Source organism: Brienomyrus brachyistius, chromosome 2 (assembly GCF_023856365.1).
Source record: "Brienomyrus brachyistius isolate T26 chromosome 2, BBRACH_0.4, whole genome shotgun sequence".
NCBI lineage: Eukaryota > Metazoa > Chordata > Actinopteri > Osteoglossiformes > Mormyridae > Brienomyrus > Brienomyrus brachyistius.
Window position 1 is genome coordinate 14,051,750 of NC_064534.1, and position 17,417 is coordinate 14,069,166.

Sequence of the window (17,417 nt, forward strand, 5' to 3'; positions counted from 1 at the left end):
ATCCGGACCAAAGAGGACAAGGACAACCCAAGTTATCAACGCTCAGTTCAGAAGCCTGCATCTCTGATGGTATGGGGTTGCATGAGTGCGTGTGGCATGGGCAGCTTGCATGTCTGGAAAGGCACCATCAATGCAGAAAAATATATTCAGGTTCTAGAACAACATATGCTCCCATCCAGACGTCATCTGTTTCAGGGAAGACCCTGCATTTTTCAACAAGATAATGCCAGACCACATTCTGCATCAATCACAACATCATGGCTGCGTAGGAGAAGGATCCGGGTACTGAAATGGCCAGTCTGCAGTCCAGATCTTTCACCTATAGAGAACATTTGGCGCATCATAAAGAGGAAGGTGCGACAAAGAAGGCCCAAGACGATTGAATGGTTAGAGGCCTATATTAGGCAAGAATGGGAGAGCATTCCTATTTCTAAACTTTAGAAACTGGTCTCCTCGGTCCCCAGATGTCTGTTGAGTGTTGTAAGAAGAAGGGGAGATGCCACACAGTGGTGAAAATGGCCTTGTCCCAACTTTTTTGGGATTTGTTGACACCATGAAATTTTGAATCAACATATTTTCCCCTTAAAATTATACATTTTCTCAGTTTAAACTTTTGTTCCGTGATTTATGTTCTATTCTGAATAAAATATTAGAAGTTGGCACCTCCACATCATTGCATTCAGTTTTTATTCGCGATTTGTATAGTGTCCCAACTTTTTTGGAATCCGGTTTGTAATAAATTTCAGTCAATTCATCTATTTACATGAAATATTTTATCAGCAAAATGTGCAAGTTTCACCTTAGTGCTGTACTTATACTTTTATATTCACCCATTTATTTATTACTACATTTCTATGTTATACTTCTGTTTTTAGTTCTACATTGCTGTACACAGTTTTTCCAAATGGGATGAATAAAATATCACTATTCTATTCCATACATCCTCTATGCCAGTGCGCACACTTGGAATAATAGGTTATTTATAATCTAGAGACATCAATTAGGCTGGCTGTATGGACTGTGAAAACACGCATCTTAGTATGCGACCACACGAAGCTACATATTTGACCGTAATGTCGTTACAGCCTCCTCCTTTCCTGCATGTGACACGCAAAGCAGAAAGGGGGTGATCGTCCGCAGGGGGAACCGGTTTGAGAGATTGGGAGATGTCCAAACGTCACGTGATTGACAGGTTGGAAAGTGGGCACGTTCTTCAGCCGATCTCACTAGGAACCCGGATGAGAGCGGAACACGCCGACGGGGAGTTGGCAGCATCCTATGTTTCTGTCTGGGGGTCTTGCTGCTCATTATCAGCCCATGATGCGGTTTACATACACTCTGTTTTTGTTCATCTGTTTGCTTCAGCTGCACGGTAAGTAGTGGACAAGGTGGACACCTTATAAAAGTGAAATGTGTTTATTTTCCGGAAGAGGAAGCCAGCAAGCGGCGTCAGCATTCGCAGTTCGGAATAACTAGATAACTTCGCGATGGCTGACTCTCTATTACCCTGTATTACCGGGGCACCAAGCTGTAATTAATATTGCTGGATATCAGTTATGATGTGTAGGATATTTTTAACTTTGGTTTTTAACAGTATGCAAATACGTGTTTTATATTGTGACTAGCTAGCGCTGACAACACAGCGTCCCTGCCTGTAATTTGTTAGCTGCCCGTTAAGAATTTAATGTTAAATCGGATTAATATTAATACATTATTCTGATAGATATGGGGGTTCTATTCTGATCCCTTATCCAAATCAAGAGTATCATACGTGCATATGCATTTTTATGTTCACTACACGGGGAACTAATTTACAGGACATTTTCATTTTATCTATAAATTACGCTGAAATCGTCTGTTTGTTAACTAACGCCCACGTGTTCTTTTCTCTGAGATCCGGAAGTGGACTGAAAAACATTGAATTCTCTGTCAGGAAAACTTTGTAATTCCAGATATTCCCGGCAATGCATTGACTAACCTGTTGCGCGTCTATTGCAATGTCTTCCTGACCATCATTCTCTGGTTTTAATAAAGTTTTTTTTTATTGATTATTGTTCATCGAGGTGATTTCGGGACTGCTGTATTATACTTATCATAATAATATTAAGTTGCAAAATTAATTGTATATATGGACTAAATTAAACGCTCTTTATCACAATTATAACATTCTTTATATAGACATTTGGGTGTAATGTGGTTTAAGTTGTGACTTTAGTTCCAAGTAACATATTGATCTGTGGAACTGATTATTAAAATAGACCCACGGCAATAGGGGGAACACCTGTTTCAGTAGCATTTTTTGCAAGAAATGCTAACCCCATCATTTCCCCATCATTGCAGTGACCAATAACCGCTTATTGCATATTTTTGAAAATATGGCAGGATCAGATGCTACTGAACAAGAGGGTAATGCTCAGAAGCCAAACGTTCCCACAAAGCCAGGGAATGGTCCAAGTACAGGTACCCAGAAAGAAGAGGAGAATAATCACCCCAAAGCACCGGAAAAAAGTGTAAAAGATGCTGTGAGTGAAACCGCTGCAAGAGAACATGGGCAAGAAGACGGCAGCAAGGAAGTGAAGATAGCCAATCAGGAACCTGTGAAGAGCAAGAATGGTGATGGTATATATGGACTAAATTAAACGCTCTTTATCACAATTATAACATTCTTTATATAGACATTTGGGTGTAATGTGGTTTAAGTTGTGACTTTAGTTCCAAGTAACATATTGATCTGTGGAACTGATTATTAAAATAGACCCACGGCAGTAGGGGGAACACCTGTTTCAGTAGCATTTTTTGCAAGAAATGCTAACCCCATCATTTCCCCATAATTGCAGTGACCAATAACCGCTTATTGCATATTTTTGAAAATATGGCAGGATCAGATGCTACTGAACAAGAGGGTAATGCTCAGAAGCCAAACGTCCCCTCAAAGCCAGGGAATGGTCCAAGTACAGGTACCCAGAAAGAAGAGGAGAATAATCACCCCAAAGCACTGGAAAAAAGTGTAAAAGATGCTGTGAGTGAAACCGCTGCAAGAGAACATGGGCAAGAAGACGGCAGCAAGGAAGTGAAGATAGCCAATCAGGAACCTGTGAAGAGCAAGAATGGTGATGGTATATATGGACTAAATTAAACGCTCTTTATCACAATTATAACATTCTTTATATAGACATTTGGGTGTAATGTGGTTTAAGTTGTGACTTTAGTTCCAAGTAACATATTGATCTGTGGAACTGATTATTAAAATAGACCCACGGCAGTAGGGGGAACACCTGTTTCAGTAGCATTTTTTGCAAGAAATGCTAACCCCATCATTTCCCCATAATTGCAGTGACCAATAACCGCTTATTGCATATTTTTGAAAATATGGCAGGATCAGATGCTACTGAACAAGAGGGTAATGCTCAGAAGCCAAACGTCCCCTCAAAGCCAGGGAATGGTCCAAGTACAGGTACCCAGAAAGAAGAGGAGAATAATCACCCCAAAGCACTGGAAAAAAGTGTAAAAGATGCTGTGAGTGAAACCGCTACAAGAGAACATGGGCAAGAAGACGGCAGCAAGGAAGTGAAGATAGCCAATCAGGAACCTGTGAAGAGCAAGAATGGTGAAAAGCCACAAACTGCGAATGAAAAGAACGCAAATGAGGAAACTGAAGATTATAAAAAGAGTGCGGGCAAGAGTATCAGTGCTAATGCTGACAAAGGGCCAGAGAAAAAGGCTGAGACGGATAACTCAAAAACTGCGTTGGATAATAAGGAAGATGAATCTGCTAAGCCTGAAAAAAAGGGTGACAAAACGACGGATGTAAAAGAAAATGCTAGCGTGGGGAAAGCCCCTACATCACCAGAAGACGAGGGAGGTCATTCTGAGGGAAAAGATGATGTGACTGATGACATTAGTGACAAGCAACAAGCTGAAGATTCTGCAAGTAACACTCAAAATGCATACAAACCGAAGCAAAAGCCTGCTGGTCCTCTGCAAAATGAGGCAGAGAGCAGCCACTTCTTTGCTTATCTGGTGACCACGGCAGTGCTTGTAGCTGTGCTTTACATTGGCTATCATAACAAGCGCAAGGTAGGCCTGCTAAGCACTGAGGTGGCTTCCTGGTTCCCCTTCTATTTTTTTTTTCCATAAAACTCTGCGATAGTTGTCAAAATAACTCTATGCAGAGTAATTCTAACGTGTCATTTTCTAGATTTAAACATTCTTTATTAAAACAATGTAGCTATTGTTATTTTGTAAAAGTAAATTCAAATTGTAAAAAGAAATGTGATGAGTTCTTTGTCTATGTGGGAAAATGTTTCTTGCTAATCATTCCCCCACCCTGTTACAGATTATTGCCTATGTTGTCGAAGGTAGGAGATCGAGAACTTCCCGGCGGCCGAAATCTACTGAGTACCAGAAGTTAGAGCAGAATGTAAGACCGGATTTTTCAAGCAAAGATGCAACATCCTTTAACTGTACTTAACATTACTTGAAATACACCCCCTTTCCTGCCTTGTGAATACGCCTGTACAGGCAGTATTCTCTCTGCAAGGAATAGGGCCTCTGTGTGTGTGGCCAGTTCGTGTATTAAAATGTCATCGGTTTATTTTCTTTCAGATTTAAGGAAGGAAAAAAAAAACAAGTCACATGCATTTGGAGAAATGTGTCGCTGCAGCCGAAGAATGGAGCAGACTTAAAATGGACCTTAACTGTTAGATTTGCTTTTTGTGAAAGATGCCTTTTTTCTAGATGAACTGAATATTCCTTTTTTTTCTCAGTAGTTTTTCAGGTATGTTATTCCTCAAATTGCTTATTTTTGTATGTTTAGGGGGTATTCTTTGTGAAATATAAAACTAATATATTTTTGTTTAATGTTGCTTACTGCATGCTTAAGTGGGGAGCAGCTTGGCCTTTTACAAGGGGTTTGCTTTTAAAAGGAGCAAAATAATCTTGCGTCTTTCTCTCAGCTTGAGTGCCACTGAAAGGAGGCTTCTCTGCCTGCCACTTTTGCGTCAGATCCACTGGCTCATTATATTTTCTCAGGGTGCTTCTTTGCCCAAAAAGAGATTGGACTTGTGGACTTCGACTGTGGTGTCTAAATATTTATGAATGTAATGCAGAGTTCTTATCAGAAGTTTCAGGAGGGCAACTGTGGAATAGTAATGAGTAGAAGAAATACCAATAGGGTCATAATGGCTTTGGGGATCCATTTTGTATTGCTGTGAGTTTATGACTGGGGAAATTCTTACATTTAGTGTAATGCAAAGAATTTTGTATAATATTTTATGTAAAGTACTATTCAGTCTTGGAAGCACTTGATTAAAAAATGATTGGCAGTAGATATATTGTAAATAAAAAATTAAATTATCAACGGATCAAATTAATATTCAGATAATAGGGAATATAGGAAAATGTTAATTGCGGTGTTGCATTTTCATATATGTGGTATAGATACTGAGAGTTGGTTTAAAGCTGAAAGTAATCCAGATCGCTAGAGCTTGCTACTGTAAGTTTATATTGCAGGCAACAAGAGTTTTGCATGAGATTAAGTATTTTGGAATGCTTGACTGATCATGGACCAAATATGAATAGGAAAACATTTTCACATCCCAGATCTTACTCTTTTGCCACTGTTGACATTTACCGATAATGATGCTTTAGGATGATTTTTTTTGGTGTTTTGAAATAAACAATGAATTAAAAATGTAATTTCTGTGTTCCTTTCAGGTGTGTCTATATGTCTTTATGTATATGCACTCTGACTTCATTGTGTGGTAATATTTTAAGATGTTTTAATCTAGGTTGCTTTTAATATTCCCAAATGCAGTTAAGAAATGGCTCTATGTCTTGATGGATTATGCTTCTTAGCTACCTTTTCCACATGTTAAATGTGTGCTTTTCTTTTTAAATCTCATTTTGTATATATAATGATTGGATTTCACTCATACCCCCCCCCCCAGAAGTTATGAAGGAATAACAGTCTTGGTAGATGGAAAAATATATGCTGTATAAAGATGCACCATATGAGTCACATGGTGGGTGTGTGTGTGTGTGTGTGTGTGTGAGTGAGAGAGAGAATGACAGAGATATGATTTGAAATTTAAATGGGGGGTGAATTGTACTCAAAATGTGTTTTGTTCTTTTATCAAAATAAAATGTTTTATGAGCGAGAATTTGTTTATTACTTTGTGTTTATGGGCGTAAGTTTTACCTGATTTTCGCACGAAAAACAACGAGGATTATACAGACACTTCCTAGAGGCTACACTGGCAGCCAGTGGCCGAAACAAAAATTACGAAATCCGTTCGTAATGCCTTTATCGCTATAGGGTGCTAAAACCGGAACCGGAAGTAAGGCTTGTAGCAGGAACGAAAACAAGGAAATCACTTCCTGGATCTTAGCTGAATTTGACTAGTTTACTGTCTTTTCATAAAGCATTAGGAGCGATGTAGCCAGCAGTTTTTTCCTTTATGCGAAGGATTCCGGTGTGGTAAAAGACACTCGCAGACCCCAGCCGGCGGCCTTTGCAGCCAGGTAACGCTCACTTTCAGCCAAGGCCCTTGCTAAGTGAAATAGCTCGCTTTCTGTCTGAGGAGTAGTGGCATTCCGTTGTGGAGTTAGCTAATGCTTCACATTTCATGGCTCCGGTCGCAGGTAGTTAGATAAATAAACAGTCGTAATAAACACAATAACATCAAACGAACATCTTTTTATAAAGCCCCGTTGAGTGTAGCTTGGTTAGGTAGTTATTGTCCATTATAGATTACTGCTGCCTAACCAGTCAACGTCTTTAAAGCGCTAACATGTCTGTTTCTACGGGGATTTCGGCTTGAATTAAAGAGACTACAAAAAGTTACTTGGAGACAATGTATTCATATACCCTCGTCCCGATATTTCTGTAGGAAATAATAATGGGTACAATGTTGTCCAACTAGAGGAAAAGTTAAAATGACAAACAACTTGGTAGATAAGCTCTGACATGCATTTTTTTTATCGGTACCGAGCATTATCAAACAGAGTGCTGATGCTTCATTTTACGATTTAACTGTAAATGTGACAATGAGAAACCATTCAAATCAGCGGAAACTATGCTAGCAGTAATTACTTGTACTTTGTAACCTTTCGCGGGAAACGAAATTTTAAAACTTAAATCCCTATTTAACAAAACTTAGGTACAATTCATTAAATGAATTCGTCCAAAATTCTGCGCAAAGGGTAAATCTACATTACTTCTTAAAACTGATGCATCAAGGACCTGTGATTTTGAAAGATACTTTGGTCGATTAAACATTGAATAATAATTATTGAAACAAAAATATTAATAACTATGTGTTGGTTTTCATATTATTTGAATTGTACCATTCATAATGAAGACTTTATCCTCCACCTGCGATGGGCTGGCACCCCATCCTGGGTTGTTCCCTGCCTCGTGCCCATTGCTTCCGGGATAGGCTCCGGACCCCCTGCGACCCAGTAGGATAAGCGGCTTGGAAAATGGATGGATGGATGGATGCATACTTATTCTAGTTGCTTACGAGCCTCTACTTTGAAAACAATACATCCACTCTGCTGCATGTACATCTCTCTTGCAAGCTGGTCTATTGTTCTTTCTTTCATTTGCATTCCATTCTAGCTTAACAAATATCAAAAAGAGAGAAGTGTTTGCATCACCAGTTTTTGATTTTGATAAAATTTGGCATATGACAAAAAAGTCACATGAAATTTGGCACTCGACTTAAAGAGCTAAGAAATGTTTTTTGTTTTTAAGTTTTTCACTTTGGGGTTTAGCACCTTTTCTGCACCCCGGGTAGCACAAGAGAGAGCTCACCATGTTTTCTTTTTCACTAGAAAAAAGTTTCTTTTTTTCTTTTACAGCTACAAAATGCAGTTATAATTCCCTGGAAATGCCATTTCATGGCTTAAATAGAACCTTTTCACAAATCTAGGTTTATTTTTTCAAGGTCAATGTTCATCCGGTGAGCCACATTTTTTTAGTACTTTTGGATATGAAAAAACAGTGAAGGGCAGTCAGTTTTTTTTATAAAGAAATACGCATGCATACGTATATCTCCTACTTGACCTGTTCCTTGCCCTCCTTCATGAGAATAGTACCTCAAAAGTGTTTTTAATACTATTTTTGAATCTCAAAAAAGGGCACGTGGAGAAAGCCTAAACATTTTCCACTTAAATGGGAAAAAAATACCCTTTACCTTCCAAACGGAAAAAATATGTGTTATACAAAGGGATGTAGGTGTAAGAAAACCGGAAGTTAGAAAACAAAATCACTGAAACTACACACTAATCTCACTCTCTGTTAATCTGTTTCTTTCATAAAAACAGCTTAAAGTGTACCTGAAGTGTACATAAAGTACGTAAGGAGTCTATGGAGAAATTCTGGTGAAATTGACCAGTATGTTTCGTTGAGACATTGAAAATGTATCGGATTTCAATGGATTATTCCAGTGTGATTTCTGAAAGAAATGACAAGGCATAGGATTTTCATGGAAAAAAAATGTAAATGTGATATTTCTGGTCAGAGAAATGATGAAGGTGAATCTGAAGGGTATTCGGGCAGTTTTTCTTCTAGTCAGTGCAGGGAAGTCAGTGCTGGCAGTGTTTGAATCAGTGGAGATTTGGGGGTTTCTAGGACCCCCCCCCCATAAGAATTCAGGACTTCCTGCACTGGTTGACAACTTTTATCATTTAGAATTTGATGGTGTTAATGGATTGTTTCCAGGTGCGATTAATACCTATGAGCATTTTAATGACTTGTGGTTTTTTTTTATATCACTTGCTGGTGTTAAATCATTGTTCTGTTGGTTAAGGAGAATCCTTTCTTCATGCAGTGCTTTTGGGTGTTGTGTAGGCAATAATGACCCATGCTTTAAAAACAAGCATGCCTTATAAGATGATTTAAGAATGTCACATTGTCTGGAATTGATTCCTTTGCATCAAACCCCTTGAGTTGACTTCTGAATGTACAAGAGCCTCTTTGTCAATTAACATGTAACATTTTAGAGCAAGCATCCAAAAGTTTGCAATTATTTATGTATGCTTGAATATTTTTACATTGTGCAAGTTGGGTAATATTTAAATGACATACATCATACGTTAGTCCCCCCCCCCCCCAAAAAAAAACAAAAACAAAAAAAAAACCCACTGTGCTTTAACAGATGAAAGCATCCAAGGGATTCTGTATGCACCTTCCTGACATCTAAAGGTTTTTTAGAGTGAAGTGCTAATGCTGTCAGAAATTAGTTATGTGCAAGATTGAGCCTCTTAATATAGGTACCAGTTACTATCAAAATGTCAAAGTAAGAATGTGTCAGTTAAATGTCACAGGGATAACCAGCAACCCATTATTCCATTATTAAATGGAAATTATAAAATAGGTTGTCGGGTCATTAATCCTAGACCAATGATGTGAAAAGAGTTTCCAGATTTTATAAAGTCTGAGAGACTACATCTGATTCTCTCCATATTAATATTGCGTACAATTTTGTCAGAATGAGTGGATTCTCGATTTATTCTCTGTTGTTTTTCAAGAAAGCACATTTTTTGCTTGAAGTTAAAACAGAGGTCTTGTTACATTATAAACATTAACACAGTCAGCAATTTTTCTTTTTTGCTATAAAATTTTGACCTTAATATATTGTTATGCAACACTTAACATTAAAAAAAAAACTATAAAAAACTGTACTATAAAAAAAGCTGAAATATATACAATAAACGAGTACCGTTTAATGGAATCCCTGATCCCTTATCAGTTCCTTAAGACTGTACTTTATACTCTGTCAGTTGAAGTAATTTATACAGTGCTCGCCATGGTGATATTACAGCACTGGAGTAATCTATACAGTGCTCGCCATGGTGAAATTACAGCACTGGAGTAATCTATACAGTGCTGTATGATGAGAGTACCACTCTAGGGTGGGCAATCTTATCCAGAAAGAGTCATTGTGTGTGTGGGCTTTCGCTGCAACTCCCTAATTAGATTACCAATTAGAGAACTGATTGGCTGAAGAGTCCTCACACCTGGGTTTGAATAGCTGACCTAAAGGTTGTCCCAAAAACCTGGATACACACTGGCCCTTTGTGGATAAGATTGGCTACCCCTAGTCTAGGTCAAGGAATGCAGATGCATTTTTGGCTGGATTTGTGTGTGTGTGTGTGTGTGTGTGTGTGTGTGTGTGTATATATATATATATATATATATACATCAATCAATGTTTTTCCCCTACCCATATTTGTCCTTTTGGTTTCAGTAATACTGGAGGTGCCTCCCACAGCCATGCCTGAGCACACAGATACCAGCTTGCCCCCGGAGGAGCGGGTACGCGCCCTCACTAAGAAGGGCAGCGTCGTGGATGTGAACGATGCTGTACCGCCTCGCCGCTACTTCCGATCGGGCATGGAGATGATCCGGATGGCCAGTGTCTACACGGAGGAGGGCAACACTGAGCATGCCTTCGTACTCTACAACAAGTACATTACGTAAGCAGCGGCTGCTGGGGCACGTGAAGGAGGCCACTGCACAGTGCAGGGGTCTGTGTGAGAGGATCTGTATGCAAGTATTTGTAGGAGATGTGGATCATGTGTCACGGTGTGAAAATGAATGAATCTTTCCCTCTGTACCTTATCGGCAAAACAATGGAGATATCCTACACTGGCTGTCTAAGAGCTCTTGGTGATGAAGCGAAGTTTCATCCCCTGTGGTTTAATTTGCATGCCGTAGTCCCCGATGCAGCATGACAGATTAAGTCCGATGGCTTGACGTGAAACACACTCATTAGCGAGCGTGTTGCCTTTTCTGTTTTCAGGCTCTTCATTGAGAAGCTTCCTAAACATCGGGATTATAAAACGGCCAACATTCCAGAGAGGAAAGAGACTATTAGGGTAAGGAAAGACCGTGCATCTTCTCTCATAACATATCTTAAATATTGTTTTTTTTTTCCCCAAATTTATCCATCAATGTCAAGTGGGATTCAATAAGTATTGTTCACATTCTTGAAGGGCAGTATTTTAAGGGGCATATATGTTCTATAATAATGCTGTCATTTTTAAAATAGAAACTCAAGGAGATAGCCTTTCCACAGGCTGAACAGCTGAAGAAGGGGCTTTTAAAGCAATACGAGAAGGAATATGCTGAATATTTGCTTAAAAAGGTAAAAATGGCCACACCTGCCGAGGTGGATCTTGCACTATGTTGCAGTTCTTTGTGGGTCTGGGCCCACATGTGTGACTGTGTTGCTCTCAGGAGGTCCCCTTCAGTTCCTAGCGTGCTTTTTGTGTGTGTTTGCATGCATGATTGCTGTTCGGCAGAAAGCAGAAGAGGAGGTCCTGGAGCGTGAGTTCTCTAAGCAGCGGGAGCTGGAGGCAGAGAGGAGGCGCGTGGCCGAGATGCAGCAGCGCCAGCGCGAGCAGGAGCAGTTCAGCGCCTTCGAGGAGATGATCCGCCGGCAGGAGCTGGAGAAGGAGCGCCTGCGTATCATGCACGAGTTCAGCACCCCCAGCGCGCCCCCGTTTGATGGGCCCCTCGTGCCCGGCGTCCTGGGGCCTCCTCAACCCTTCATCTCCAGCCCAACCCAGAGCCCTGGGGGTACCCCAGCCAACACGAGTCCCTCTGTCCCCCAAACACTGCCCCCTGCCTTCGACCGCGCCCTCAAGCCGGTAGCTCTGGTCAGCCCCGGGAACAGTAAGGCGCCCTCTACTGGACTATTAATACTGCTCAATAAAAAATATTTTTACTGGTATGCTAAATTGCTCATTTTTACAAATCATACAATAAATAAATAAATGTAAAATGGGGATTTCCAGTGAGTCCCAGTAACTATTGGAAAGCAAATTATTCTTTGTTCTGTGAGGCTGGGAAATAGAAATTGATTGGGAATTCTAAGCAAATCTCGAAAAATCGAATCTACACAGGGAATGGCAAAGAAAAAGTTTGGGTTTCATGATCTCTTCACAGGTCACAGCAGTGACAGAAAGGAATTTCATTTACAATATGCATGTTCAAAATATGTTTTTCTGTAAAAAGCTGAATGTACAGTACCAGTCAAAAGTTTGGACATGCCAAGTTGCCTAAAAAGGAGTGCTAACGTGTTGCATCGCTTGACCTGGCCACTTGACCTAAGCAATAATGGTTTAGGAGTCGTTTGACCCAGAGAAAGGAAAATCAGCCAATGAGTTCTCAGTATATTTGTGGGACCTCCTTCACGACAGCTGGAGATCATCCCAGGAGGCCACCTCATAAAACTGGCGTAGAGGAGAACGCATGGTCAGCCAGTACCTGGAGCAATTGGGGTTAAGGGCCTCGCTCAAGGGCCCAAGGGTGGGATCACTCTGCCGACCAGGGGATTTGAACCGGCAACCTTCTGAGTCCAAACCCACGGAGCTGCCCCCCCCCGAACAACTTTAGTTTTTTTGTTGAATAATTTTTTGGCCAGTAGATAATCTATATATGTTGTTTTATAGGTCTGATGTCTTCATAATTTATAAAAATATATAAAATGTAGAGAATAGTACAAATACTTAGAGTAGGTGTGTTCAAACTTTTGACTGGTACTGTGTGTAAATAATGTATGTGATTTGTATAAACACATAAACATCTGGCAAGTAACACTGAGGGGGATGCGTGTGCTGTAGGGTTTTCCTCCGCTTCCCACCTCATTCCTATGTCTGTGCCCAGGTGTCATGGTGGATGGTCTGAGGCAGCTGTCTGTGCCTTCGGAGCTCTGCCACAAATTCCTGAAGTTGGCGGATGCCAATACATCGCGGGGCGTGGAGACCTGTGGCATCCTCTGTGGCAAGCTGGTGCGGCCCGAGCCCGATCACACGCTCAGTCTTAGTGGTTCCACATGCGTGCTCTGATGACCGACCAGTCACGTGTGTATTTGTGTGTGTTTCAGACACAGAATGCCTTCACTGTGACCCATGTCATTGTGCCCAAGCAGTGTGGGGGACCTGACTACTGCGACACAGAGAATGAGGAGGAGCTCTTTTTGATCCAGGATCAGTATGACCTCATCACCTTGGGTTGGATCCATGTGAGCCCTGACCTCTTTTCCTATAGGTCATTTTTCATGTGGGTTCTTAAAGGTCTTTCTGGGATATTGAAACCCATTCAGCCAGTTATCAGTTTCTACAGTCCGCTTCTTATGATCAAGAATGTTTCAATGTTTCAGAACCCCAAATTAAATTTAAATGCTATCTTAATGGACATAAGTGTTGAAAAATGTTTAAGTGTAGCATGTTAGCAGGATATGGGCTCTCGGACTGTGGATGCTTACCATCAGTTTCATTTAAGCATGGTTTCTGTCAGTACTGCTTCCAGAATATGCTCTGGAATGGCAGAGTAATCCTCTAGCTGTATTTGCTCAGAACGTGTCGACAGTGTTTTTCTCCTGTCCTCCCAAGACACATCCCACCCAGACGGCATTCCTGTCCAGCGTAGACCTTCACACCCACTGCTCCTACCAGATCATGCTGCCAGAATCCATCGCCATTGTGTGCTCCCCGAAGTTCAATGAGTGAGCGCTGCCTGGGGGGTGGGTGTATCTGGGAGGAGGGCAGGATTTGTTACCCGGGGTTTTCCTACAAGGATTCTGTTTAGGTGTGGAATTCCCCAGCACATTATTGGGCAATTCAAATGTCCACAGTATCATCCCAGGTCACTTCTGTGAAAGATGCAAATCATCTTCCCTCGCTTGAGTGGAGAAATTGTAGCCAATGTGTCCTCAGAGCTCATAATTATAACATGTTCTTTCTCACAGCACGTGTAGGAGGACAATTGCAGGGTGTAGAAGTGCTGCATGTCTTACTGCTGGCAGTTGGCAACCAGCAGATGCATGGAAACTCAGCATGAGGCTCTGGTGCTGTGGTTCCTTCTGGGTTGTCATTGCTGGACATTATTCTTTTAAGGAACATAGCTCTGTAGGGCATGGATGAAGAATCCTTGGTACTTCTGGGGTTTGGGTGGCATGAGGTGAGCATGACAGCATCTGCGCATGTGTTCGCACTTCTCAGGACGGGATACTTCAGGCTGACTGATTATGGGATGGATGAGATCTCATCCTGTAAACAGAAGGGCTTCCACCCACATCCCAAGGAACCTCCACTATTTTCTGTGAGTAGCACATTTCCAGCCCATTCCCCTTCACCCCCCACCCCTCCTCCCCTTCACCACCATCTGCACTTCAGCACCTCCAAACCCCAGCTTTTGCCATGAACTCCGGCTGTGTGAACCAGGTTCCCCTGCTTTTTCTACCTATCCCACTGTACTGATGTCCCCCCTGCAGGCTGGAGGCCACGTCACCATTACAGACAGCAAAGTGACTGTTCTGGACCTGCGGTGATGCCCTCCTGCACGTCCCTCTGAAGAGCTTGCCTTCTCTCCATTTAGACCCATCAATGACAGCGATGCTGTCTCCCTTTTCCAAACAACCCAGCTTTATTTTCCCTGCTTTAACAGTCTTGGCCAAGTATTTATATCTTGTTGAAACAATTCTGTGGGAACTACAGCTCAGACCCGGACTTTCTGAATAGACTCCAGTCCTGGTATTAACACACATTGCCTTTTATTGTTGTCTCAGATGTATGCAGTAAACATTCTCACAAGATCCACAGAATGTGACTTAAAGTGATTGCACTTAATTTTCCATTATTCCACTCACTGGTTGTGTCTTGCCTCTCAGTAATGAACTTGTGATCATTTCTGAATGTTTCTTCCCTGTCAGACTTGGCTTGAGTGGCAGACATTCTCTCCTTGAGGCAAGTGCATGTCCTTAGTATATTTTCCACATTTAGAGATGTCCTTGAGACTGTTGTGCTTTCTGGTACTCTAACTGAAAGTTAACAAGAAACACTTTGTACCCTGCAAGGTTACATTTTTGACATGGCGTATATGCAAATAGATACAGTAAAGATCCATTTTTAAATACTGCTCACATTGCAAAGGAAACATTAAGTGTTCTTAGACTAAAGCGAGTTGTATGTTGTGTACAATTCCATTATGACATCAACCTATGGTTTTTGATGTGGCACATTCAGATTCTAATGATTAATATAGTCTTAGTGCCAGCATTGCCAGGACTGCTAATGATGTCGAACTGGAAAAAGAAACAGCAGCTTTGTACAATACCTTTGTTTAAGGTGAAGTCTTTCTCATACTTCTTTTTTTTTTAATTACAGCTTAGATACATGTATTCTGTACATATGTGAGATGCTTGAATTCCCTAACTTCTTGGGTGGATGGAACTATTCTATTTTGCTACCTCCATGATCTTAGTACAAAATGGGAGCTGAACTTGCAGTTCTTTGTGGTTAAGAGTGAAATTGTCTATTTCGCACCTTTTGACTTTATGGAAACCAAGAATATCAATAAATAACAGACACCATGAAGAAAACCTGACCCAAAAAATTGCTAATGAACATAGAGGATCAGCCATATTTATATATTATTTAAAAACTGCTATATATTTTTATAACAGTGTGGACAAGGTATTGTGAGTTATATAAAAGGAGATTTTTGTGTCATTATAATAATTTCTTTGAGGCATATGACCCCAATAATCTTCTCAATGAATGGTTGTGTCCATAGTGACAGACATAGCACTTATTAAAGTGGGTCAAATGAGGCAAACAAGACTGATTACCAATATGTGAAACCATAGGTTTCCGCTGTTACTGCTAATTCTGTTCTGATGAGGTTTTAAACCTTGTCCTCTTAGATGTATTTCGCAAAATAACTTATTGAATTACAAGACTTGCTATCAGTTAATTTTGCTATGTCAAACTGTACAAGGCAAAATGATCTGAATCTGAGTGCTTCATGTCTGCACGTCGGAACACGATTAACTGGTATCACTGATTGTGTGGTGTATGTCCACTGTTTTGGCAATCTGCATATTTATTCAACTGACATTTAGATAAGTAGAATGAATCATGAAATTATGTTTTCGAAAATTTCAACTAATATTTTACCTTAATATTTCTTTTTTTCCTTTCACCCAGAACCATTAATTTTTTTATTACACTTTTAAAGAGATTAAATCTCTCAGTGTCGTCATAAAAGTGACTTTTCTGTCCTCCTTTCCATTATTTTCTGTGTTTTTATGTAAGCTGGCATATTAACTTCCTCCATAAAACGGGAAGTTGTCAAATATATCACATGTGATACCTGGTACCTTGTGATGAGGCGTAACATGATATTGTGATTGTCAATAAATGTAACTGGAGCAAAACATGAACATCTTCATATGCTGAAAATAATCAGCTTTTTTTTTTTTTTTGCTAACCGCCTTACCTGCCTTGGTACCCCTCTGTCACAGACGCCCCTCTCTTTCCAAGCTTTAAAAAGCAGCTCCAATAACTATACAGGGCAGATTCTCTCCCCGCAGCATCCCGTGTGATCACCTGACCTCCTAAACCCGTGTGGTCATGCCTGCCTTGCTGTGTCTCCCTTCTGGTCGCGCTCTCGGATTGCACCCACTGCGGCATGGCTTACTGCCTAAAAGAGAATGAACAGCTTACACTTTAAATGGATGTCCTTGCACTCCAGTCAGACTTTTTTCGGCTGCGAGCTTAATTGTTAACTTCCAATCTTGCCGTTCTCGCAGTCTGCTTCTTCTGCTTAAGGATGTTCCTGTATCCTTAAGGATGTAGACTGTATCTTTGCTCTCAGATATGAAACCCCCGAACCTCTAACTCTAACTTAATTTTATTTCCTGCTGCTGGGACAGCAATTCCTGGTAGGTGTTTATTGTATTTGCTAAAAAGCAACTGTGGTCTGTCATCTCAGAAATGCTACATCAGTGCTTAGTCTAAATAGTCTATTGTTGCACGAGTAACAATTGGTTTAATTCGCTACTTATGCGGTTATTGTTACCATTTACTTTAATGTTAATGTAATAATTAAATGTACAGTGGTAACAGGTGCTTTGAAAATGGCACTGGTGGGCCAGGGGTTATTGGTAGAAGCCAAAGTATCCTCAATGTCTCTTCAATGTATGCATTAATAAAGTGTAAAAAAAACAAACAAAAAAAAACGTGTGCTTGTCAACCACGTACTGCAGAGAGCTGCCAACATATTCTGCATCCTGAAAGATTTGCTGTCTGACTTAAAGAATATTTAACTTGCAATATGAAGTTCCTGCTAACTAAATACCATCTGTCCGGGCAGTGTGTTGTGATTAATGGTTATTTGAGCTGAATGGTGTATGATCAATTATCAATAGTTATTTTCAATTAGTTCTGAAATTACGTACAGCCGGATTTTATCTCTACATTAAAAGCGCATCTCAGTGATGAACATACATGTACTAGAAATATACTTGACATACAATATTTCATCAAAAAGGAACAGTATTGACGGTGCTTGCTACTCTTGTTTCAGATGGAAATTCCGTAAAGAAATATAAAGGCGACAGGTT

The 17,417-nt window shown here is 40.4% G+C and overlaps 2 protein-coding genes across 4 annotated transcripts; both read left to right on the top strand.

The window, feature by feature from the left end:
• The first annotated feature begins 1,212 nt into the window (after positions 1-1,212).
• tgoln2 (trans-golgi network protein 2) lies at positions 1,213-6,161 on the top strand. Of its 3 annotated transcripts, XM_048980064.1 has the most exons (6): positions 1,214-1,372; positions 2,383-2,619; positions 2,880-3,116; positions 3,377-4,077; positions 4,337-4,420; positions 4,606-6,161. In XM_048980064.1, the coding sequence occupies exons 1-6, from the start codon at positions 1,279-1,281 to the stop codon at positions 4,609-4,611; spliced, it is 1,359 nt and encodes a 452-aa protein (XP_048836021.1). In that variant the 5' UTR covers positions 1,214-1,278; the 3' UTR covers positions 4,612-6,161. The 3 variants fall into 3 exon arrangements, with proteins under 3 accessions (XP_048836022.1, XP_048836023.1, XP_048836021.1); XM_048980065.1 differs by lacking the exon at positions 2,880-3,116 and having other exon boundaries at positions 1,213-1,372; XM_048980066.1 differs by lacking the exon at positions 2,383-2,619 and having other exon boundaries at positions 1,213-1,372.
• A 91-nt stretch (positions 6,162-6,252) lies between these two features.
• stambpb (STAM binding protein b) lies at positions 6,253-16,241 on the top strand. The gene is made up of 10 exons (XM_048980075.1): positions 6,253-6,522; positions 10,254-10,482; positions 10,809-10,884; positions 11,058-11,153; positions 11,311-11,683; positions 12,677-12,801; positions 12,897-13,034; positions 13,405-13,517; positions 14,014-14,113; positions 14,286-16,241. Exons 2-10 carry the CDS (start codon positions 10,280-10,282, stop codon positions 14,340-14,342), a joined length of 1,281 nt encoding a protein of 426 aa, XP_048836032.1. The 5' UTR covers positions 6,253-6,522; positions 10,254-10,279; the 3' UTR covers positions 14,343-16,241.
• The last annotated feature ends 1,176 nt before the right edge of the window (positions 16,242-17,417 follow it).